The 23991-nt window shown below is 37.1% G+C and overlaps 1 protein-coding gene across 2 annotated transcripts in view; it reads left to right on the top strand.

Moving 5' to 3' along the window:
• Positions 1 to 23991, top strand: part of GABRB2 (gamma-aminobutyric acid type A receptor subunit beta2) — a 179180-nt gene that overhangs the window by 131458 nt on the left and 23731 nt on the right. For both annotated transcript variants that reach the window (XM_068959609.1, XM_068959610.1), the window contains exons 7-9: positions 19695 to 19832; positions 20942 to 21094; positions 22190 to 22434. In XM_068959609.1, coding sequence (XP_068815710.1) covers positions 19695 to 19832; positions 20942 to 21094; positions 22190 to 22434 — 536 coding nt within the window. The remainder of the gene's footprint in view (positions 1 to 19694; positions 19833 to 20941; positions 21095 to 22189; positions 22435 to 23991) is intronic.

The raw sequence follows: 23991 nt of genomic DNA, 5'->3' as shown, positions 1-23991 counted from the left end.
AGGAGGAGGGATATTTATGAGTGTCCTATTCCAGACAGCAGAGCAAAGATTTGCCACTTATCTGTAGTCGTTCCAGCTCCACTTTGACACTGGATCCACCTTTCTTCATGAAAATGTCAGACTGTAGCACTTTTTACGTAAATTTATATATGAAAAAACAGTCTGACATCTGCAGCATCGTTGTGCTCATCTTCTAGAAGAGTATAAAGCTCCTCGAGTTTCCTCAGCATGCCAAATAATAGTAAGCATTTTTTCTACAGATGCCAGCTGAATCTTCACCATAATAATTACTATATGGGACTTTTTATGCCTCAGATGAGGGATTAACTACTTCTGCCCTTCCTCATGATCTATAGTATCGTCATCCGTTTTGATTTCAACAGTGCAGCTCTGTGGAGTGATGATAGCTTAGTTTTAAGAGTCATTTCTAGTACCAGGTTTATCCTGCTTTGTGTTTTCCCCCCAAAAAAGGGATGAATAATTTGGCAATGTTATGTTCAATCATATGCAGCTGAACTGATCATTTAATTTCTCAATTATTTTTCTTGGTCTAGTTTTTTTTTTTATATTAAAACTTAAGTTGTAGCAGTTATTTTGAGGAATTGGCAAAAAATAGACTTACCTCACAATATATTATTTTCCAAACCAAAAGATTTTATTTTCCTTTCGGTAACAGTAATTGTAAGAAATACAACATATACAATTTAATTTTGAGCTGAAAAATTATATTTTAATATTGAATTCAAAATGTTAATTGAGAGTTAAAATGATAATGTTCCATATTTCTTTTGTTTAAAGAAAGGACAGCCTTAAGGCAAAGATGAACATTTCTGAAACACTTTGCATTTCCACTTTGCCTCAGAAAGGCAGTGCTAGACTTTCTAGGCGAGGTTTTCAAAATTATTTTTCTCTCTCATTATTTATGTAATTTTCAAAGCTCAAAGCTTTAATCTTTATGCTTTGTGTGTCCTGTACTACAAAAATGCATGGATTTACCAGCAGTAGGGTTCATTAATGCTGGGTTTCTAATATTTATTCCTTTTATCTTTATTGGCATAGGATTTTAAGTCATAAGTATAATGCTGATGGCTATAATGAATGCATGGCTTAATGAGTGACTTCATCTTTTCATCGGTGAGGTAGTCTGATGACTTACTGTTAATTCTAATGAAGTTGCCAGTAAATTTAAGGAAAAAAAAACCCTGCAATCGTTTTGAACAGTAGAATTGAATTTGAGTTTTAATTCTCAAACTTGGTGGCTATAACAACTTACCAGTTCTGCTTCCTTCTTGACTCCAGGGCATAGCTGGGGCTCTGACGTGCTCCACAGCAGATGCTTGCCCTGTGGGTGGGCACGACCACTGGACCCCGGTGGTGGCCGCCCACTGTGGCCCATGGATAACGCTGCAGGTGTTCACATGCCGAGCAGGTAGAAGATGCTAATATGTGGGATTTAAACCGTGTGCAGAAATGAGAAAAGGAGCATGTTTTGGCGTTCCAGCAGCATTGCTTGGATTGAGTTAGGATTTTGGAGCAAGCCTGGCTCCCACGGTAGTGCTGGTGGCCAAGGAAGCAGCCCTGCTCCGAGGCGATGGGGGACGAGGACTTGAGCGCCCCTGGAGGAACCTCTCCCAGACCCAACCTCAGTCACCACCCAAACGTTGGTTACCACCTCGTCCGTGCCACTTTAGACTGCAGAGCAGCTGTTAGCCACAGTCTCCTGGCAAAATCGTATCTTTGCTAATTGAATTCTGCCTTGCCAAATTCCCCCCTGAAATTTTAATTGGATTTTGTATTCATCACTGTCTGCCACAAAACACTGTGTGATGCTGCTTTGTGCTGTTAAATGGCCACCTTTACTGGTAGGTAACATCTCCTTATCGCCTACTACAGGGTAACAAAATACCTTGTCATTTGTGAGGTGTTTTAAGATTTATTAATGCTAGTAGCTATGGTCCATGAAGTCGTCTTCAGCCAAAATGCAGTCTAGGTTACCCCAGTTTTCTGAAGTGATTTTATTCTGCTGAAACTGCACTCAAGATTTGTGCCACTGAAATGGACCAGTGGAACTGTGAAGTGTTGCCTTCTTTAGAAAATACTTCATCCATGCTGAGAACTGACTTAAAAACAGAGTATAGTATAAAGCTAGACTATTAAAAAAACTAAGCTAAAACATTATTTATTCTCATGAAATATGCTATCAAAAAGTTCCACTTTTTTTCTCTATGCTTTAGACCATGCTCAAGTAGCACTTTGTAATACACTCTGCCTTAATTTGCACGTACCTTAAATATATACTTGAAATGAATTGAGGTAATAGAGCCATACACACTTCAGAGTCTACCAAAGAGGAAGTTAAGGTTGACAGTCTGAAAGCAGAATATTCCCATGTGTTTTTCCTAATTTGCTTTCTAAACCCTCTCCCATTTCAAAAAAAAAAAAAAAAAACAACCTGTTCTTTATTCTAACACTAACTGTTCTTCTTTTTCAAATTTCATTTGTTTTTTCTTTCTGGTAATTTAAGTGCTAAAATATTTCTAGTCTTTCTAAACTAGAATTAATTTTCCCTCAATAATGCTGTTTTTCATATGATATAGTTCCTAATGTTGTCTAGTATTGCTGTTACGGTAAAAGCAACTGAAACCCGGTAACCAGTATTATAGTTATGAGTTCTTGGAGATTCTCTTTCCAGGATCCATTGGAGGAGCCTCAGCTGGTGTAAATCCTCATAACTTTATTAACAGTTAGCATCCCCTGACCATCTGCTGTTATATCTTATTCGTTTCTCATAAATAATTTCTTACTCCAGTTTCTGAGTTACCAGTGACTCTGAAATATTGACGTATGGTAACTCTGCAGAACGCAGATGACGTAAGTGCAACTTCTGATATGTCTACTCCTGGTAAACTAGGACCTGCTTTTAAGATTATTCTCAACAAAATCAGTGAAAACACTTTTTCAAATAAGTGAATATGCAGTTCAGATTTACATCCCCAGGAATTTTGCCGTTGTCATATAAAACAAAAGACTACCCAGTAAATTCTCATTTTTTTCCCTGATATTTACTGTTGTTTATATGGGATCTTTCTTAAAATACTTGATATACCAGCTATACAGAAAATATCTGTAAGTATGTTTTTCTATGTATAGGTTTATGCCTTGCACCATGCATTCATGCTCTGCCATTTTAGTGGGTAAGCATATCAAAATCTGGATTTTTTTAAACATATATTTAACATTTGTATGCACATGTTCACAAAAAATCTCCGTTCCTCCCCCGCTCCCCCCGTATTCTGCTGTTCTTTCATGGGTTGCTTGCTTGTTTGCCGGTAGGCTCTTTAAATGTTGGTGTTATGTTAATTCCATATCTTCAACTATTGACCTTATTGTAATTGTGCTGATGATCCTACAGAAAATGTTAACAATATAGTGCCATTTTCCGTATTTAATAATGCATCAGATAGTTACAATGAACAGGGTCATGAATACATTTGGTTTAGTGAAGAAGACATCAGTGTTTGATCAGTGTACCATAGATTTTTATTTTATTTATTCTAATTAAGCTGGCAGACTGCCTCCTCTTTATATGATTTTGTCAAAAAAGAGAAACTAAACTTGTAAGGAAAAATTATCGCTAAATTGTCATCTACTTAGCATTAAGTTTTATTAGGCAAGTTTCCCCCATTTACACTAGTAAGTCTTTTATAGATGTTGATCCATTTTAAAAATGTGGTTCTGATATCGCAGGATTTTGGATCGGTGGTTTACAACTGTATGTGTGGTAAGGCTGCGGTGAGAATTTGGGGCTCTTCTGAGGAGTTGCGGAAATTAAGCACGTAGCTTAAAGTGTGCTCAGTGGTGCATTTTCTGAGAGCTAATCGTGCATTAGCCCTGAGCCATCCTGCTGCTGTGCCTCCAGGGTTTGCTGTGCTTGTGGCCAGAAGGGTACGTATGTATGGGTGCTCTGTTTTGAGTGGGGAATCCTTTACACTCGCATGTATTTATATTCATGGCATTTATTAGTATAGCATTTACTGCTATTAATGGGTCAGCCGCTACCATCAATATGAGGGTTTGGTCTGTGTGGTCTCCAGTAAGGGCTGCATTTCTTCAGGCAGATCCTGATGCGAGGATCTGGGTATAAAAATGGATGAGGAGAGTTGTTCATAGTGTCTGCTGTTTCATTTCTGAATGCATTGTTATTGTCAGTTTTTTAGTGGTTCTGCATTGTTGTGAATTTGCGAATTTGAGTAGTTTTGGTTTCCTTGAAGAAAAAGTACCCTTTTTCTTTCCCTTGGACAAGTAAGCATAGCACTCGGCAGCAATTTTTATTTCAATACATTTTCGTGCTTTACCAACCAAGAATCTGGTTCAGTCTGTGTTTTCCTGTGAGTGCTTGGTACAGGCAAGGCAATAAAGTATTTCTGAGCCGTCTCAGCTCTCCGTGCATTAGCTGAGCGTAGTCACAACCTTGTGCTCAGGAAACATTGGGTTTGTAGCCTTCTGCTCATCTAGCAGCTCCAAAGAGGTTCCAAGTCAAAGTGGCTCTTACAAGTCACTAGGGCAGTTCAGACCTTCAGGATTCCCAGTTCCACCTTGTGACAAAATGACTTGATAAAGCTTTAATGAGCGAGATCAGCATCTTCAGCTCAGTGCCTTCAGAAGGTATATACTTCTTATTCCCATTTATTCTTTGCTACGTAAGAGGCCTTTTCTTTCTATTCAACTATTTGAACAAATAGTTACCTCATAGAATAATAGTAATAAAATGTATCCTAATAGATATTACAGCATGCATATGCTGCAGCATGTTTATGCTGTAAGTAGTAACTCAAATATTATGCAAAGTTGGAAGCACCACAGATAGGACAAGGACTTAATAAAGAGGTTGACAACGTGGCTGTTAGGTATCGGCAACACTGATATAATCCTCAGCTGTGAAAGTCTCTGGAGAACTGGGGTGCTACCAAGTAGGGGAGGAAACCAATTTTCATGTTTATCATAATAGAGCTCATCACACTTGCAGCCCTTCTACGCAGAAGCAGTCCATCTCCTGCAAGGATAACACTTTCTGAAGCAAGGAAAAATTAGAAAGTAGGAATATAAATGCAGATACTGACAATGTACGTGATGCAAATAAATACTTGCTTGTAAGGATATGCTAGGAATAAAGGATATCTTCATTGTATTGGGAAGAACATAGTTCAAACAGGACACATTCGGGCACAGGTATGGAATAGTGTATACTCAGGTGAAAATGTCAAATTACTTTGGCATAATTTGGGACAGATTTGAGTTGCAATTTCTTCAAAAATGAAGCTGTGTAGTTGTGAGTTTCAGCAGAAATAGTGATTTTGAAGTGCTAATAATAGCATTTTTTGTTGCTGCATTGTGTGTTATACATTATTGTATTATTCATGTGTTTTGCTGTTAGTAAATGACTTCATTTTTTTGAAGAAAGGCATTTATTTCAAAGGCATGAGAGAGGTGCAGTCCACAAAGGGCTCCCAGCACAAAGATGTATTTTAACTTTTGGATTTGAGGCTGATTTCCTTTTATGTATGTTAAAATATTGTACTGGATTCTTTTTAATGAACATTTACATGCAGATATCCAGCTTTTCCAGCCCAAGAGGCGACATTATGTAATGCATATTTGCATATTGACACAGTTATGATGCTAGAACTAGAGGTAAACCGAATAAAAGTCAACAGTGTGTGTTAAAATCTACTTGCTGAGAAAAGTTCCTTTAAAGGCTGGCATTATCTGATCTCAGTTGCATCTGCTTCAAGAAATAGGCATAGCCTCAAGCTAAGTCAGGAGTTACTACTCCCAAGAGCAGTGAGTGTCAGAGAAGTTGTAGGAAGTTTTGATAACTTCAAGGGCGCTTTGTGAAACGTGGACATGAGGTCGCCTCCAGGTACCTGGGAATGTCAAGACAGACCGCAGGGGGGGAATAGAGGTTACAAAGTAACAGGATGTTACCTGCAGAGTAGGGTTTCACATGGTTTTGTGGCAGGTAAGAGCCAAAAAACTTTAAAGCTGACTAGAGTTGCTGAACTCTTCTAGTGACCAAGAGGAGGAAAATGTGAAAGCAGGTTGCTTCTGCCGTGGTTTTCACAGAAGGTATCTCCTGGTAGCAGGTTTGGGGCTCTTGAGGGTTATGGGCTTCTGTGCCAATTAAATGCAGATTTGGAAAAGATTTCTTTCTCCTCCTTCTTTGGCCTTGTCCCGTCTCCTGTTAAAGCACTTCCACTTCCTGCTACCTTGAGGCCATCGGTCCACAGCCATTAACGTCTCACTACCCGCCAAAAAACTATTCTTTGTATACTTTGCTTCTACAGCCTGGAGGGTTGGATGTCAAAATTATTTACTCTTTACCTATTTCCGTACCCTAGCCAAGTAGTTGGGATACTGCCAACAAACCTTTGCTGTCTTTTCTGATATGGGTGTCACAACACAGTTTCCAACAGAAAACTCCTCTGTGCCCTTGGGCACACGAATCCCTCTGAAATATTTTGAGAAGGCAGCAATGTGGTTTCCTTTACCAACCAGGCTGTGTGAAGGGCGTCTGGGAATGTTACATGTCTATTGCAATTTTGAAGAAATATTGATGTAGTTCTAACAAGGAGAAAAGATCTATAATTAACTTTCCTATAAACTTCATTCACGTGGTGCTGAATAAATTGTCCTCCACAGCAAGGGTGCATGTAATTATCCTTGAAAAACCTTTTGGAAAACAGAAGACTTATCCAGGTAGGAAATTATATTAAGAAAAAATTTCCAAATTATACAGAGGGAGTACTGTAGAAAGAGCATTCATCGTTATATACTCACTAGTAAAAGAAAACAAGAAAACAAGTAAAAGAAACAATTTTTTACAAGCTCATAGTTAAGTGTCCAAAAACAACCTTAATTCTACATGTGTGAATACAGCTTATTTCTTCATATTCCAATGATGTCTAGCTCCCTTCAGGAATAGTTTTTAGCCTGTTCTTGTTGGACAGCAATGTTCCTATTCTTTCAAAACCAAAGCTTTGCCTTACAGTAGAAATGTTTTAGATGTTATAATATCCTGAATGCTACAGGTAGTGACAGAAAAATATTCCAGAACATTGCCTCATGCACCATTGCAAGCTAACATATCTTAATGAAAAAATATTTTATTAAATTGGACAAATGGTACAGGCACCAAACAGCAGGGCTTTCTTCTACAGATTATATTTTTCCCCTTACAGCCTTGACTTTTTAGTGCAGCTATGGAATAATTAAGCAGAGTGGAGTATTAATGCAGTTTTACAAACAATATGTTAATGTTGCCAGATGTTGTTCATTTTTTCTCTCATCTTTCATGTACATCCCTGTTCAAATTGTAGGCAGATAATGGTTTGTGGGGGAATTAGATATCGAGAGTAAATATTGTGTTGTAATGTAATGTATGAAAAATTCAGATTATGTAGATGATGCTTAACTGATTCTTCTATTTGGGTATACCTACAGCTTCTTTTTGCAGTTTTGAAATGAACAAGTCCTAGTCAGTTAAAAGGGTAAAAGTCCTATATACATGGATTTTTACTGAAGCGTTAACTAAAAAAATTGGGTGATCTACTTGCCTGTTAGAAAATGACCTTTAATGTTTGAGCCCCTTCTTCATTTCCAGAGCGCATATATTTTTTGGACACAAGTTTTCCATTATATGAATTTAAAGTGAATGGATCCAAATGACGTAAAAATGCAGGGATCAGCACAGCACGTGAGGATGAGTGCAAGTTGCAGTGATGGTAGGTGCATATGTAGGTATTTGTGTTCCCCCACCCCGTGATCTTTATCCATAACCAGCAGTGGGAAGAGAAAACAATTTGTCATTTCCACCCCCTGAGTGTGGATGCAAGTTTTATTATGGAGGTTCTGTTCCTGGAAACATGGGCTGCTCTGGGAGTAAAAGACAGTTGCTCACCGTTATTTTCCAACATCAGAAATAGTCTATGCAAAATTTTTTGCTGGTTGGTTTCTTTTACTGGTTGGTTTCTTTCTTTTACTGGTTGGTTTACCTTTCCATCAATCTTCAAAACTGATCCCTTTGGCATACGGTTGAGTAATGTGGTTTATATTTTCATGAAAGGACAAAACGTTGTTCCCTCCCCACCCTCAGCCAAACCCTGTTCATTAGCCAAAGCGCAGATCCTTTTCGCAGGAGCTTTTGCATCTAGAACACCCCTAGGCATTTCCAGGGTCCTGTCTGTTCTAGAAGACTGTCGGAGTCTCCCAGAGCCAGAACACTTTTCAGGAAGGCCAAGACCTAGAATGACCAGCGAACAAACAACCATTCTAGAGCGGGGGACTCTAGAACCGTTCTAGATTTGGTGACCCAGAGCAGTTCTAGGTTGGCAAGTCTAGAACGACTTTTGATTTGGTGACCTAGAATGGTTCTGGGTCAGTCAGTCTAGAACAGCTCTAGATGCAGTGGTCTACAATGGTTCTAGATTGGCAGGACTAGAAGCCTTTGAGACTTGGTGGTATAGAACGGGGCTAGACTTATCAACCCAGAACACTTCCAAGAATCCCCCCATCTAGACCCTTTCAAGGAATTCCCAGGTCCTGAAGCCTTCCATGACTTTCACTTCTCTAGAACCTTTCTAGGCATTCCCAGATCTGGGAAATTTCCAGGAATTCCCTGATCTGGAACCTTTACAACTCCCCCCACACACCTAGAATACACCATCCTATAATGATTCTAGACTCATCAGCCTAGAATGGTTCTCAGTTCCCCAAACTAGAATGGTTCTAGAGTTGTCTACCCAGGTGGAGCCTTTCCAGGGACTCCCAGATCTGAATTGTTTCTGGGGATTTCACTACTCTAGAACCCTTCCAGAAAGCCCAGACCTGGAAATGTTCCAGATTTGTCACTAGTCCAGAGTCATTCTGGGAATTTCTAAGCTCTGGAACCTTTGGGAGAATTCCCCAAAAGGGGAGACCTTTCAAGATCTTGTTGGTTCTTTAATATTATTCAAAAAGATAACAGTACTAGATGCTAACTGCCAAATTATTTTGCTCTGGAATTAACATGCATAACAAAGGAAACCTGTTACTTACTGAAGACCAAGCAGAGACTGAAAAAGACAGACTAGGTTCAAGATAACAGAAGGCCTTCAAAATCGTGCGGCATCCATAAAATTGTTTTGACTGAGGGAATGTACTGTCAACAAAACAGGAAGGGCAGTGTAGTAGTGTAGGACCAGGTCGAAGGTATTTACTACCTTAGGTATTTCCATCTTCCTTCCACCCATCCAAAACACAGCTGTGACTTACTTATCATTGATGATTTAACCCTCAGTATGCTCAGTAAATTTATCCAATTGTTGTGGGCTAGTGATACACAAAACCTTTTAACAGAAGTATGAAACTGAATTTTTTTATTAATGCTATGCACGTTTAATATTCACTTCCTTAGGAAATAAGTTAACGGTATGCTGCAGAAATTCAGTGAAGGTATTGCATCAAACAGAACTCTTGTCCATCTGTTTAATTACAAATTTTATAGAATAATCTAATTAATTTATAAGAGGTAAATAATTCATTTACTCAATTTTGTTCAGGTAAAAAATTTTGCCTTGTATATTAAGTATGTGCATTTAATTAGCATTCTTTTTACACTAAAAGGTTTGGGGTACGGAGGAAGGTTCAAGTGGGTATTGCAGCTGTTTCTGAAAGCCAAGATACTACCCAAAGTTTTGCTGATTCATATTTATCTTTAACTATCTTCATACTTTTCAAATATAGAAAGCTACTGCAAGGCAAGTTACTGTGCGCTTGCTGTTGGAAGAAAGAAAAAAGTAAATGGGGTATGACTTCAGGAATTTTAACTGTTTTCTTTTGTGTTAAGGTATTTGGAGTACTCTTTAGTCTTTAGAGGTGTTATATTCTGTGCACCTCAGATGCATTCAGGCTTCTGTTCTGTCTTTATGTGTGTGCATTACTGTTGCAAATGTTTTCATTTCCAAGGACAATCTTTAGATATTAATTTTCTAGAAGACAACCTGGAGATAATACAGGCAATTGGTAATTTGAAAAATTGAAGGTGGAATGAACTGTGACCGGCCCTTTTGAAGGCCAAGGAGTAAATTGTAAAAATAAATTGTAAATTATAAAAATTAAATTGCTAGAAGGTTAAAATGTTGAAAGTAGCTATAAATTAACTTTATCCAAAATTGATCATATTTGAATGGTATAGATATTCTTGAAGAAATTATTCATGTGGCTATAATCTGATATTTTAGAATTTTTGTTGGTATATGAGACTTTGAAGGTGACATGATTGGGTATAGTAGTAAAGGCCTGCTAATATAACATTTCCTTTTATCACCAAGATAGATATCTCTGTTATGAAATAGATGTTTGGATTGTGTATTTTTAATAACTGTAATGACCTAAAACTTAACGAATGGATTCTGCTCCCAAAGGGTTGTCCACTTTTCCAATTATATCAGCTAGTCCAATAAGAGACGTTACTTCTTCTTACAAATCCTTATTTAGATTATAGAGGGTTGATAACCTCTTCAGCAAGGAGTTATAAAAATAGGCTTCTTAGATTAGTAGTTAAATTGGTCCTTCAAAATGCATACCACAGTTCAGCTTAATGGGGAAATGTTTCTAGTTTCTTGTGAAGCTTAAATCTCATGAGCTGGTGAAAGAAGCGTTGTTTTTCTGTAAGCAATTTTAATGGCAAAGCCTGATATAGAAGATATTTATTCCTTTTGTTTAACTTTAGATTGATTTCATTGACCTAAACGTGGGGAAAAAATAGTTATGAATGATGCAGAGGCATTTTCTGGGGTCTTGGAACATACTAAACACTTAGTATTTTCATTTTGTAGATTACTCTGGAAAAAAAGCATATATCTGATTGCACTTGTCTTTTCAAAATGGGTGTTTTCAGCTGAGTTGTGTTCATTTTGTGATTTAATGGGGTTGAAACAAATAACTAGGAACTGATGTATTCATTTTTATCATACTAACATCAGCTGTAGTTCACTTTTTAAATAGCAGTTTATTATTTCTGCCTAAATGTTGCTGCACTTAGAAAAGATTGACATTATCCTCACAGTTGTATATTGCAATTTTATACTGCATTGTTGAAAATCTACTCTTATGAGAAGTAAACGTGCATTTTTTAGTTCTTCTGCATAGCTGATAATCCCACTGAGTTTTGAGAAAATAGACTGTTATCTTGGTCTTGTTAATGTTCAGCTTCTCAGTGCTCCGCAATAGTCTACTTTTAATTATAAATGTATGAAAGTAGCATTTAATGCAGTGAAAATGCAAAACCAAGGTTTATTTTTCTCATTCAAAAGTTCCTTACATAGGAGACATACCTATCCTGATATATTTAATATAGTTAACTATGTGCTGGGGAATACATTTTTGATGTGGTAGGTTCAATAGGGAATTAAATGGTCTGAAGCTTTACCACAGAATTGTAACGTATATATATATCTGCTTTTTGAAGTTTGCAGAATGAGGGATTTTTTTTCCCCCTTTCTAATTGTGCTATTAGTGGAGGTGAGGAGAAAAAGTGTGCTTAGCTCTACCTCTATATCAATAACAGTCACCACTGTTTATTCATATAATCTTTTTCTGATGTCACCCATGCCACAGTAAAGTCTCCTTCAAAGATGATCCAGACATAATCAATGTGAAAAGTGACACATTTTCTTAAACATTTTCCTCAGAAGAGCAAATTTGGTTCTCTGCTAGATAAAGTAAATAATTTAGAAGACATAAACTGTGGCAAAACTATAGGATAGGATATTTCTAGGTACTGTATAAAGTATGCATAGTTTTCTAACATTTCTTGTTTGCATGCACAAATTAGAGATGTAATTTGAATAGTAATGGAAATCCCTACACTTCAGACATTTAAATAAATACAACTGGTCCAGTTGTATTATTCATTTTGGTGTTCTGGGATATGCTTAATACATAAGCATAGCACTTGGTCTGCAGGAAACACCATGCAAAAACGAGTGGTGAAGGTCAGAAGAAGAAAGATAAGGAACCTGTTGCATGCTTCGCGAAGTTTAGGATCTGTACTCCCATCTACGCAAAGAAAACGCCCATCAGGAAAACAAAGCAAAACAAACCATCTGAAGATAAGAGAAGTTGTATTGAGCTGTGCAGGTATCCAAGGTAGCTCTGAAGAAAGTGCCATCATAGGGCGCTGGACAGGGTGGTGCAAGAAACAGCTAGTTTCAAGGAACTAGAAGGTTTCTGAGTATTATCGCATTGGTATAGTTCTCCCTACCTGTTTCTGTTCTTTGCTTCTTTTCTTAGAAGTATTTTAACGGTGGAAATTTACTTCTGAAGGCACTCTGCAGCAACTGCCTTAGAGTACAGGTGACTATCACAGGAATCATTAGGAAACAAAAACAGGGAAGATGAAAAGGGTTGCACCGGGACACCGATTTCATAACAGTTACCAGATTTACCCTGAGCGAGAATCAGGCCTGAAGTGCCTACATGAAAATTAAACTTGGTTATGCTGATTCCATGAAAAGTCTACTCTGAGGCCTGGAAGGAATTCTGTTATTTCACTTGTCCATCAAAACAGCTTTTTTTAATAGCTATTTACTACCCTCCGGTGATTATGGAGTCACATTCCTTCTTCCCTTCTCTCTCACCATCCCCACTCGCCCTAAGAACCATTTGTATAACTGCAAGATAATGTTTTTCTTGAGCATGTTACCAATTTAATCTAAAAATCAATTGAGTTGCAGAGTTTCACTTTGGTCAGAAAATTGTACATCCTCTTTTGTGTCCAAATCTCTCTGCGCCTTAGGGAAGAAAGTCTTTGAAGTGAAATGTAAAAAGAATGTTAATGTTTTATGTAGAAAGGCTGAATATTATATTTGGGGGTGAGAAATAGGAGAGAGAAAAAACTATGATATGCTTTTTCCAGTTTCTGCAATGCCAGAGGTACACAAAATCTGACTTATCTTCTCCCCTTCATATCACCCCAGTGATTTCAGTGCATGGTGACTTGCGTTGCTTTGGAAGAACTCTGCAACCTCAAAGAAAGACTTTGAACTTGCCGTTTCAAGCTATGTTTTTGAAGGAGCCAAAGGATGGTGAAGGAGGAAGCTGTGCAGAGAACCAAGTTTATGTATTCTGAAGGGTTTCAGAACTTCAGAGTGTTTGGCATTTAAGCTACCATTTTACTATGAAATTTAGCTCTTTGCTTCTGTGCAAATGCAAAGTTACTGAAGAAAGTACTTGAAAGAGGAAATGTTGATGGTTTTATTTTTAAAAAACAAATAAAATGTGCAGATATCACAATGTAATGTGTGCTATGATCTGCTTTATAAATAGGATTAACCATTTATTTAGCCTTTCTGTATATCATTCATCTCATGGTAAAGGGTGGCTTTACTGGGCTTCATCATGCTCCCACACTAGCAATGCTCAGAGCGACTTGGAGAAGATGGGACTAGAGAGAGAGTTTCTTGAATAAGCTTGAGCAGAGAGGGCTGGGATTAAGTCACTTCCCAGCAGAGTCCTTTCGTCTCATTGTTAATGCTGAAGTGGCTCTCGTTGCTTGGAACTGATCCTGAGCAAATGCATCTGCTCCCCAATGCTGTGCGAACCATGCTCAGGCAATTTGCTGCTGGCTCAGAGCTCAATAAGGTTAATTCATGGCCTCTAGATTCTCTCTATATTTTGGGCAAACTTTCAGTTTTGCCTGCTTATGCCGTTATTTTCTCATTTATAAGCTCTTGAAGAAGGAATTACATCTTTGTTGCGTCCACAAATATCTCATCTCTAGTCTCCAGGTGCTACCATAGTATTAATAATACGTGGGCCACTTGAATTTACATGTAGTGGGCACACTATTTCTAGGTGTGTATGTGTATCTACAAGTAAATCTAAAATATAGCCCAGCTGTCTTCAATGTATTGAGTTCTATGCTGTACAAACTAAAGGACTATGAGGTAATAAATTAATAAATCATATTGATAAATCCTTAGTTTCTTAGAAAAGTTCACATTTTTTCATTGTGTCATGTTTCTTTTAACTGTCTGGTATGTAAATAGCAAAAACTCTCCCCCTTTAGCCAATGACGTTACAGTTTTTGTTTTTAGGTTGATTTAATTTAAAGAATTTCAGAATTTTGACTTCTCTAAAATAGATTGTAAAAAAACAATAGGTTTGTCTTCTGGGCCTTTTGTAGTTTTTGTATGAAGCAGTTTTTATTTTATGTACTACTAGTTCTTTGTTTTTCTTCTTCAATGCTTCATCATCTGTCATTTCTTGAAGCATAGACAATGATAAACTCCCTGTCCACAGTAATGGGAGTCGAGGATGCTTTACTTCTCTCAGGATTGGTCTTCTATTCCAGGACAATGTATTGATTTGGTTGACTGACGGTGTGTGATGCATGACAGAAGTGAGAAATTGAACTTTCTGAATGTGAAGTAAATCATGATGCTGATGATATATAAATGATTTAGGAAAAAGCAATCCATCAGATTCTCTGTCCTGGTAGCAGAGCTGCATGCCATTTAATATATAGTAAAGCAATAGCTCGTTTACAATCTGAATCAAGTAGTGAGGGGTTTTGTTTTGTTTTGTTTGTTTGTGTTTTAACTAAAATTGATTTCTTATACAAAATGACTGACGAATTTTAGGCTTACTGCTTTTTACTTTCTATGTTACTGACATGAGATCTGATAATTTAGAATATTGATCTTGCATTTATTAATTCCGTCTGTTCCTTGTCAAGAGCCACAGCTGATTCTTTCTAGACTGCTTATTACTCTTCAAATTTGTTTGGTCTTTTAAAAATAACTTTAACTTGTAAATAGAGATATTTTGAGGCCCAAATACCTGCAGAAAGGGTTTATTATAGCCACAGGTAACTGGAATTTAATATCTGTAAAACATCCACTAGAGACATGAATAGGCCTGTTCTCTTTTCTGGCAGATGTTCTGCAGATATTACACTTATATTCAATTATCTTTGGGTACTTTAGCAGTACGCAATGGCATTCATTTGCAGATCACTGTAATATTTCCTTTCTCTCCTTCTCCATGTTATGAAATGAATGGGGTGATTTATCCTCTTTGGAAGGAAAGAGGAGTATTTCAATGAAAGCTTGAAGATAGTTCCTGAAATTCTTCTTATTGATACCCACTAACCAGTCTTGTCATTCAGCATCAAAGCCTCAGCTTAACGTTTCTCTGGCGTAGGTGGCAGGAGGTTCTGCACAGCCTCCCCACAGCAGCCCGGAGCTGCCTGCTTTGGAGTCTTTTGTTTGAACTTTTGGGTGCAATTTTCAAAGGAGTTCAGCTCCACTCAAGAAGTAGCTGTGGTTATTTGCTGAATTTTAAGGCTGTTAGAATACAAGGAGCAGCTTAATCAGCTCTCTTATCTTTATAGGCAGAGGGAGAAGGCTGAGACATATGACAATGTGCTAGAAGGTAAATCTGGCAGTTCCCCGTGAAAGCCCGCGTGATTAGAAGTTTCAGGACTAAACAGTGGGTAGGCAGCCAGGCAGAAAAGATCTACTAACAGATGTTAAAGAATAGCCAGGTGGGCTCTTTTTTAAGCAGTTTTTCTCTTACATAAAAAAGGAATTTCTTACTGGAACTTATTTTAGCATGTAATTTTTGACAGAAAGGAAGGTAAAAGATTAATTAGAGAAATAAAGCTCAATAATTAAATTACTTCAACATATATTCTTGATTACTCATGCAGAGTTCAGTAAATAGTCTTAGAATCTGGAAGTTACTGTTGGAATTAGTAGGGTAGGTTTGAGATACAGTATCAGCAAAACTAAACAGTATCTACAAAGTGAGAGTCAACTCTCACCAAGGTATGTATTATTCTTTCTAAACTTTCACAGGATGCTGTTTTATATTTCTCATAAAATGTACTTGCTATTACAGCTCAAGATCAGCCAGTTTATTCATTTTGCATTATTTTATTTTATTTTTGTCTCTGAAAGTCTTGAATGAGACCTGGCAAATACAAAGTGGTGATAGACAAGGAAATATTTTGTCATTAAGCTGTCACCTTTTTTCTGGAGATAGAATTGTGACCAGAAAAGTAAAGGGCATCGTGACAACCTGATCTGTTCCAGGTCTGCAGAATATGCCCATGTTCCTGATGCCACGTAACCCTTGGAAAAATGACGGAGAACTTACTGCACAGAATGAGGGATTTGTGCTTCAGACAATACTGGAAAAGCTATGTCCCCTTTAAAGGTCTTACTGAAATGGGTCTGTCTTGCCATGAACACCATCATTAATGAACTCCATCCATGTACCTTCCTGGAAAAATACCTTTTTACAAGCAAATGAAGCAAACCTAGCAGTACTTAAAATCCAGGATCGTGCTGACAGCTTATTAGTATCCGGTGCCCTAGTGTTGACAGTAACTTCCCTTCCTGTCAAGCAGCTGCTTGGCCATTGTCCCTGTGTTTGTCATAGCAAGGTCAGAGAGCTTCTTTCCATACACTAGTTGGGAAAGTTAAAACAGCTCTTGTTATTGAAGTGGTAAGTAACAATTTGCCAAAGTTGAAGGCCATTAGCTGGCACTCCCTTGGTGTGCCAGGTACTCACTGGAGAGCCAGGGGCCTGGGCCAGCAGGCTGAGACATCTGCACCCACAGTCCACTGAAGGAGAGGAGCTGCCAAGGTGTTTCATTATCAGTGTCCAAGCCAAGGTGTATGATATGGTATCAACTCGCCATGAGAAATATTGAAGATAAAAAAGCTAAATTAAAAATGACAAAATCCTGTTAAAGGTTTTTCAGATGTACATTTCATTATTCAAGTTAGCTCAGTTCAGAAACTATGGTAATCTCAGTTACGCACGCAAATGCGGCAAAGGACAAGTGCTCCTGCGTTTCTTAGTGTCCAATACTTAGAAACATCTCAGTATTTCAGGTCATTTCTGAAGGGAAGAAACTTTTGAAGTATTGCACTCTTTTTTTATCGTATACCTTTTTGCTATCTTTAGGCTGTTGAGGAAGTGGAACAAGGTTAATTGAAGAAAAGATAGGGAGGGAAGTTCTCATGTAATTAGGCAGTTTCAGAAAATCGTAGTTAAGCGGCAAAATACATTATTTCCTCATGAGAACAAAACAATTCCCATGTCCTGGGTAAGTCTGTAATTTGACTCTTTTTTGAAATCATTTAACTGATACTATAGAACAGTTGAAAATCGATCCTAACAAATCTTGGCCGAACTAAGAACGCCTTGCTTATCCATTGGAAATCATTGTGCTAAAACTATTCTTATCTCTAAATACAGCGTATTGTTGATAAATGCTCAACTGTCTTGAAGTGTGTTTTATCTGAGACAATTTTATGTAGCGTGGTAAAGGTTTTCGTCTCCAAAGTTGCATTGGATGAAAAGCAAAAGTTCAACTACACGTTGATCTTCAAAATCCAACTTTGAAGATTGTGGGTTCTAATGATTGCAATGAAGGTTCAACGTACTTTATTGTGTAATAAGGTGTGTAAGAAGCATCAAGACAATTGTGGAATCGTGGCTAATGCTTGTTTGATTATAGAGGACAGGCATTCTGCTGACAGATGGCAATAATTTTGGCTCCTTTTTAGATCTATTATGTTTTAGGCTCTAAACAAGTTATATACAATAGATGTGAAAGATTATGATATTCGTGAGATCTGAGTTTCCTACAAATCCAGTATAGAGGAATTTAGCCAATTTTAATTTTGTTGATGGCGCTGTCTGAACAGAGGAGGGAAGCTGTATTTGATGTAAAGTTATTCCAAATAGTGTTCAGCTGTTCCTTTGATAATTCTTTTGTCTGTGAAAAAGGAGGGAAAGTATGACCTGAAACAAATCAGTGACCACTGATTTATGTATATATAAGTATACATATGTTCTACACTGGAGATATTTTTCTTCTTTAACTGTTGAAGCTTATTTAGAAGATATAGTCCTTTTTTTTCCTTTTCTTTTTCTTTTGTTGAGGTCATCACTCTGAGCTAGTCAACTTTTTGGGGAAATAGAAATTTAATGAAGAACGTATTTCACAAAATTTACAAACATCTGTTTCTTTTTTCTCCTCTACCTTGCTGTCAGTGTCACAACTTTGAAAGAAGAGCTGATTATGTCTTGAATTCTTGATTCTGACAGTCTATTCAAAATCTGTCCATTAGGAATGATGCAGCTCTAATACTCAAAAATATTCTTCTGTTTGTTTCCCTTAGACTATTTTTGATTTGCTGTTAGCCCATGAAAAACATAAGGAAAGAGTCTACATAGACAAAACTGAAATTGCCGTGAAAATGTTATAACAATGTAACTATGACAATGCTTTAAAACTTACTGTGTGTTGAATAGATTTTTATGGTCATTTCGTTGTTTACAGATTATTGGGTTCTCACCTTCATCCTTGTTTACCTTCTGCTGCTGCTGTGCACTTGGGTTGTACTTTGATTATCAGAAATAACGGTGTGTGGGAACAGTTTTATAAATTCTAGATAATCACAAAATGGGTGATCTGCGCTATTCCTTGAAATCAAGTCACGTTCAAGCACTCTAAACTGGTGTTTAGTTTTGTTTCTTATATCTGTGGTGAGAGAGTCAAAGCAAGCTCAAATACATTTCAAGATTTATTAAGGAAGTTCCCTAGAAGACTGTAGATAATCGTAGTTCTGTCACAGGATTCTTTCTATTTTTGATCTTCAACAACAAAAAGCTTTAATCTGCTACCAAACTTCATGGATCACTTATTTCCTGTTTCTGTAGCGAGTTCATTTCTGTTGTCCACTGATCAGTTCTGTAATCCAACTGAAGTGTGTGCAAATCAGCTTGTCTGCTGGTTGGAGAGCCCAGATTCTTATTTCGTATGCATGAAATAATACATATTAAGACTTGGTGATCACTAGCACTACCTCTTTTTTTTATTTTTTATTTTTTTTATTTTGTCATCCGGAGCGATGGCTGTTGCATGATAAGGACCTTCTGTTTTGCAGCCATGTGGTAAGAGCTGTAGATGCTTCTCCTGAGTGCCTCACTAACTGTGACCATCTTTCATTCCATTCAAGCCTTTTCCGAAAAGGAACGACTCTGTTTTATAAGTAAAATCATATGGGTGTGAACCAGAATCTGTGTCCTTTTCAAACACAGGCTGATTGTAAACTGCCTTGCATACAGAGCAAATACCATAAGATACTGTGCACTGAACTAGTGTATTAGCTGTACTACTCTGTCCTCTTTCCTGTGTTGATCGTGGCGCGCCAGACAGCAGTGAGGCTCTTGCATTCCCCTCTCGGTGGCCGGCTCACATTTCTGTAACCAGCTGGTTACAGCCCAGTGCAAAAATTACCACCAGCCCACACTGTTTATGCAGCTGTGGGATCAGCATTTACCTTAAGCTGTGACATGTAAAGCCACTATGTACGTATGGGATATGGCTAATCTTAATGTCATTTTAAAGGTTTCCTTTATGAATATATTAGTATTTAAAAAAAAAAAACAACCTAGAATTGCCATTTGAAATAATATTTGAATTACATGAGTCTAGGTGAGTATATCTGTTATGTTATTAATTTTATTAATTTTATTTTTAGAAGTATATTTGAAGTTATTTTCTGAATAAATTCACTGGACGTTGTGCATGACATGATATACATTTTAACTCTTTGCTTCTGCTTTTATAGATGGCTATACAACAGATGACATTGAATTTTACTGGCGTGGGGGTGATAATGCAGTCACAGGAGTGACAAAGATTGAACTGCCGCAGTTCTCCATTGTAGACTACAAGCTTATCACCAAGAACGTTGTTTTCTCTACAGGTTTGTGGAGAGGAGGTTAAAAGGGGAACTCACCGGGAAGAGTTTTAGAAACGGGTTAATCCTCAATGTGCAATGCAGGATCTGAGCAAAAATTTTAGAAATAGGAATAAATTAGAGCAGCAATGTGAATTTTAAAAGGAGTAATTTTTATTGCAGTTTCCCCAGTATATAAGGTATCACTCATTAACATATGAGCAGGATACGATAGTCTGTAATGTTACGGCTCAGTCAAACAGGCTATATTTTCTGTTTTCCTATGAAAACTAATTAAACCAGCTGTGCACGTCAGTGCCCTAATTCCAACAAGAAACCCAACTTGTAGGAAATCTTTCTTTTATTACTTCCAGATGTTCCTTGTGCCAAGCTGTGGAGGTCTTGGGTTAATTATTTTGCCTTCACTGCAGAAGCTTTCGAATCCTGGTTCAACAGGATTTGTAATTGTCTGTGCTAGCAAGCATATGACTAGAGCATTTCAGGGACATATTGAATCACACAAGGGAGAAAAGAGTTGGGCTATCACTGCTTGGTGTTCTCTGCTTAGTCTAGAAAGCTACTAGATATATTCAGAATTTTAAAAGGCCCTCAAATTGACTTCCTAGCTATAGATAGAAATTATCTTTGGAGAGGAGAGTATAGGACTGTACATCCCAAATTCTCCCAAATCAAGCAGAAACGGGGCGTGAATATGTAGGCACCCATTTCAACGATCTCTAGGCACCCATTTCAACGAGTGTTTCATACTCCAAAATATTTCTCCTGTCCATTGCTGAAGGGGAGGTGTTGTATTGCTTGAAGAGGAGGCTGGAGAAGGAGGTATGCCACAGCTAGTAAGGAAAGAAGCATTTGTATGCTTCGATGCCCTGAAGTATATTTTGGCTGTCGATCATTGAATATTATGATTTTCAGTAGATGCGGACCTAGCAGCAGCCTCGTACACTTAGAATAATAGACCGTTTAATCCCAGTTCTTATCAGAAATACTGTGGCTGATTATCCTGGATCTTTCAATTCTATTTACTGCATGCACGAAACAATAAAACTGAAATGACAGGAAAATGTTTTCAGGCTTTGTACAAGTAAATTATGGCCATGCCAAATATTCTCTTTTAGGTGCCTACCCAAGGCTGTCTCTCAGCTTTAAACTTAAGAGAAACATTGGTTACTTCATTCTGCAGACCTACATGCCTTCTATTCTGATCACTATCCTGTCCTGGGTTTCCTTCTGGATTAATTATGATGCTTCAGCTGCAAGAGTTGCTTTAGGTAGGCATTTTTACACATCTCATGCAGTGTGCATTAGCTGAATGCTTTTTCTTGCTTCTGGCTTAGTGGATAGTGCCTGATTTGAAAAATAGATCTGTGAGATCTTTTTATGTCTAGCTTGTTAAGCTTTGTATTATTTCAATCAGCATTTAAATCATCACAATTTAAATAAAAATTAAAGTGATTTCATGTCTGAATTGGCTAACTGTATAATCATTGTAACCAGAATTAGCCTAATTGTCTCAGCATTTTCTGTTGTTGTTTTATTGCTTGTTCTTCATCCAAAGAGAATGCATTTACTTTGTTTTTGCTCATGGCAGCCCAGAATACACATTCATCACTGTATTATGGAATATAAATTACTTTTCCTTTCAGGTATGAATTAAATAAAGTTTTACTAGGGTTGTGGAACTAATTTCTCCTTAAATATAAATAGAGATGTTTCTCTCTGTTCTGTTATCTTCTATTCTAAAAGCAAAACCATTTCCCTAATTAATCTCTAGAGTACTATTTTATATTTCATCACTAATCCCATGTGTGTTTGTTTATACTCTGCCCCTTATCAGAGGATCCAGGCATGTTACAAAAATAAATATAAGTATCTGTTGCCAAACTTTGCATAAATCAGACTGATTCCTGCCAGTACATCTTTAGTATGGATAAAATGGGTAAATCACCATAAAAGACACAGTTGAGAATTTGACCTTTTAGCTTTATAGGATACTGTTTGAGTTCTGTGAGGCCTCTCTGTGTAGTATTTTCCTTCAGGCTTGAAGACAGTGCAAAAGTGCTGAAGGATAGCAAGATACAGTGACTGCTAATTTATGACTAAGACTATTAGAGAAGTTTAAAGTTAACTAATTACAAAGTGTGCTTGTAGGATGCAATTACTGTCTTTTTGATTAAATACAATTTATTATGGGTGTAATTTTTTGTTGTACAAAAAAAAAAAGGAATATAGACAGATGTGGGATTTTTTTCCACCAGAAGAAAGTACATCTAGAACTTTTTCAGTGCTAGGATTTGAATATTATAAGCTGTAATGCTAGAAAATTAATGTGAATTCAATCAATAGAATTGTCAATCTTTTTCCAGGAATCACAACTGTGCTCACAATGACAACCATTAATACCCATCTTCGAGAGACTCTTCCCAAAATTCCATACGTGAAAGCCATTGACATGTATCTTATGGGATGTTTTGTCTTCGTTTTCATGGCTCTGCTGGAGTATGCATTGGTCAACTACATCTTCTTTGGCAGAGGACCTCAGCGTCAAAAGAAAGCAGCAGAAAAAGCTGCCAGTGCCAACAATGAGAAGTTGCGAATGGATGTCAATAAGGTAAATTGAAACAAGGGTATATTTTTAGACTTGCCTAGTGGCCAAAGTAGACTTTGACTTCTGCCAGACAGGGCTTTAAAATGTAATTTCTTGTAGAAAATGGAGTTAGGATTACTATGATTTTGTTTTCTCAGTCAGAATGTACAGTTAGATGTGTCTAACCTGTTTGCGAAGGAACAAATCCAAAATGATGGCTATAGCTGATATTCTGGCAAGAGCTGTATGGAACCTAACTTTAACCTACCTTCATGAATCTTCCAGATGACCTGGATAAGAGATGTTTGCCAAGAATATGTCTCAAATTTGAAAAATTTTCATATTTTCAATGTTTAACAGCCCAGAATGTTGTTGACTAGATGAGAAACTGCTCGGAATTAAAGCATCAATTTTCTATGCACTTAATTCTGAGTTTGAAAATGGTCCACTGGAGATGGAGATTTGATGCAGGAAAGGCATTTGCCAAAATGTGTGCTTTTGGAAATAGTATCCATTATGCTTAATGAAAATGGAGCACTTATCATAAAGCACTTGTCATTTTTCACTTTGACCATTTTGGATGAGTTTCACACAGTGGCAAATCTGGGCTGAATGCTAAAAACGTTCTCAGTGTGAAACGTATAAACTTTCACACACATGCAAAATTCAAAGTTAAACGAAGTTAAATTCTGAACTGTTTTTTTCTTTGGTATAGGAGGCTTTTCATATTCTTAATTCAGCATGATACACCAAGGGTGAAAAACCAAAAGCAGAATCTAAAATATCTTAAACAAACAAAAAAGCAAATGATTATTTGTGAGCGGAAATATAAGTTTCATACAGCCCCAGTGGTGGAATTTCTCATTGTTTGTTCAGAATTTCTACACTGACTTTGTGTCCTTACGGACAGGTAGGAACAACAGAAAATTTCATTACGAGTTTATACTATAAAACAGGTATAGTTTTATAGTTTATATAGTTTATAGTTTTTAAGTTGGAGGATTGTATTTTCATGGTTCGGATCTCACTGGTTCACTAATTTGTTTTTTTCTTTTAGTTTGAGAAAATATATTTTAATGAACCCTTGTTCATTAAACGCAGAGTGATGAGGTTAATTTTGATGTTATAGTATCATAGATGAGCTCATTCACCTATTACCATTCCAAAGTTCATAAGGACTCTGCTTTAAAACCAAAATAAAATTTTTTACTGGTGATTCTTCAGCAATGTAAAAAAGTTGTAAGATTGCATTTAATTTGTCAGTTATTTTTAAAAATATATTTTTTCTTTAGGTAATCAGAGCTATTCACTAAAAAACCCTACATGCAATTTTGTGGGACTAGATCTGTATTTTCCACTGATGTCAGTGGAAAGTTTAAGGTCCCTAAGTGTCAGAGTGTCGTCAGAGCCACTAGCTGGGATATGTTTTTGTAATACTATTTCACTTGTGATGTTCTCTGTGTACCTATTCATACAATAGACCTATCAGCCGTTTAACGGAATAGCTGGTCTAGTACCAAGCTGGCTATTTTACTAATAATTTAAAATTAGAATTTGAAAGAACTAATTAGCGTACTGATC

This window comes from Struthio camelus, chromosome 13, assembly GCF_040807025.1.
Source record: "Struthio camelus isolate bStrCam1 chromosome 13, bStrCam1.hap1, whole genome shotgun sequence".
Lineage (NCBI taxonomy): Eukaryota > Metazoa > Chordata > Aves > Struthioniformes > Struthionidae > Struthio > Struthio camelus.
This window is presented reverse-complemented; position numbering and strand designations above follow the sequence as displayed.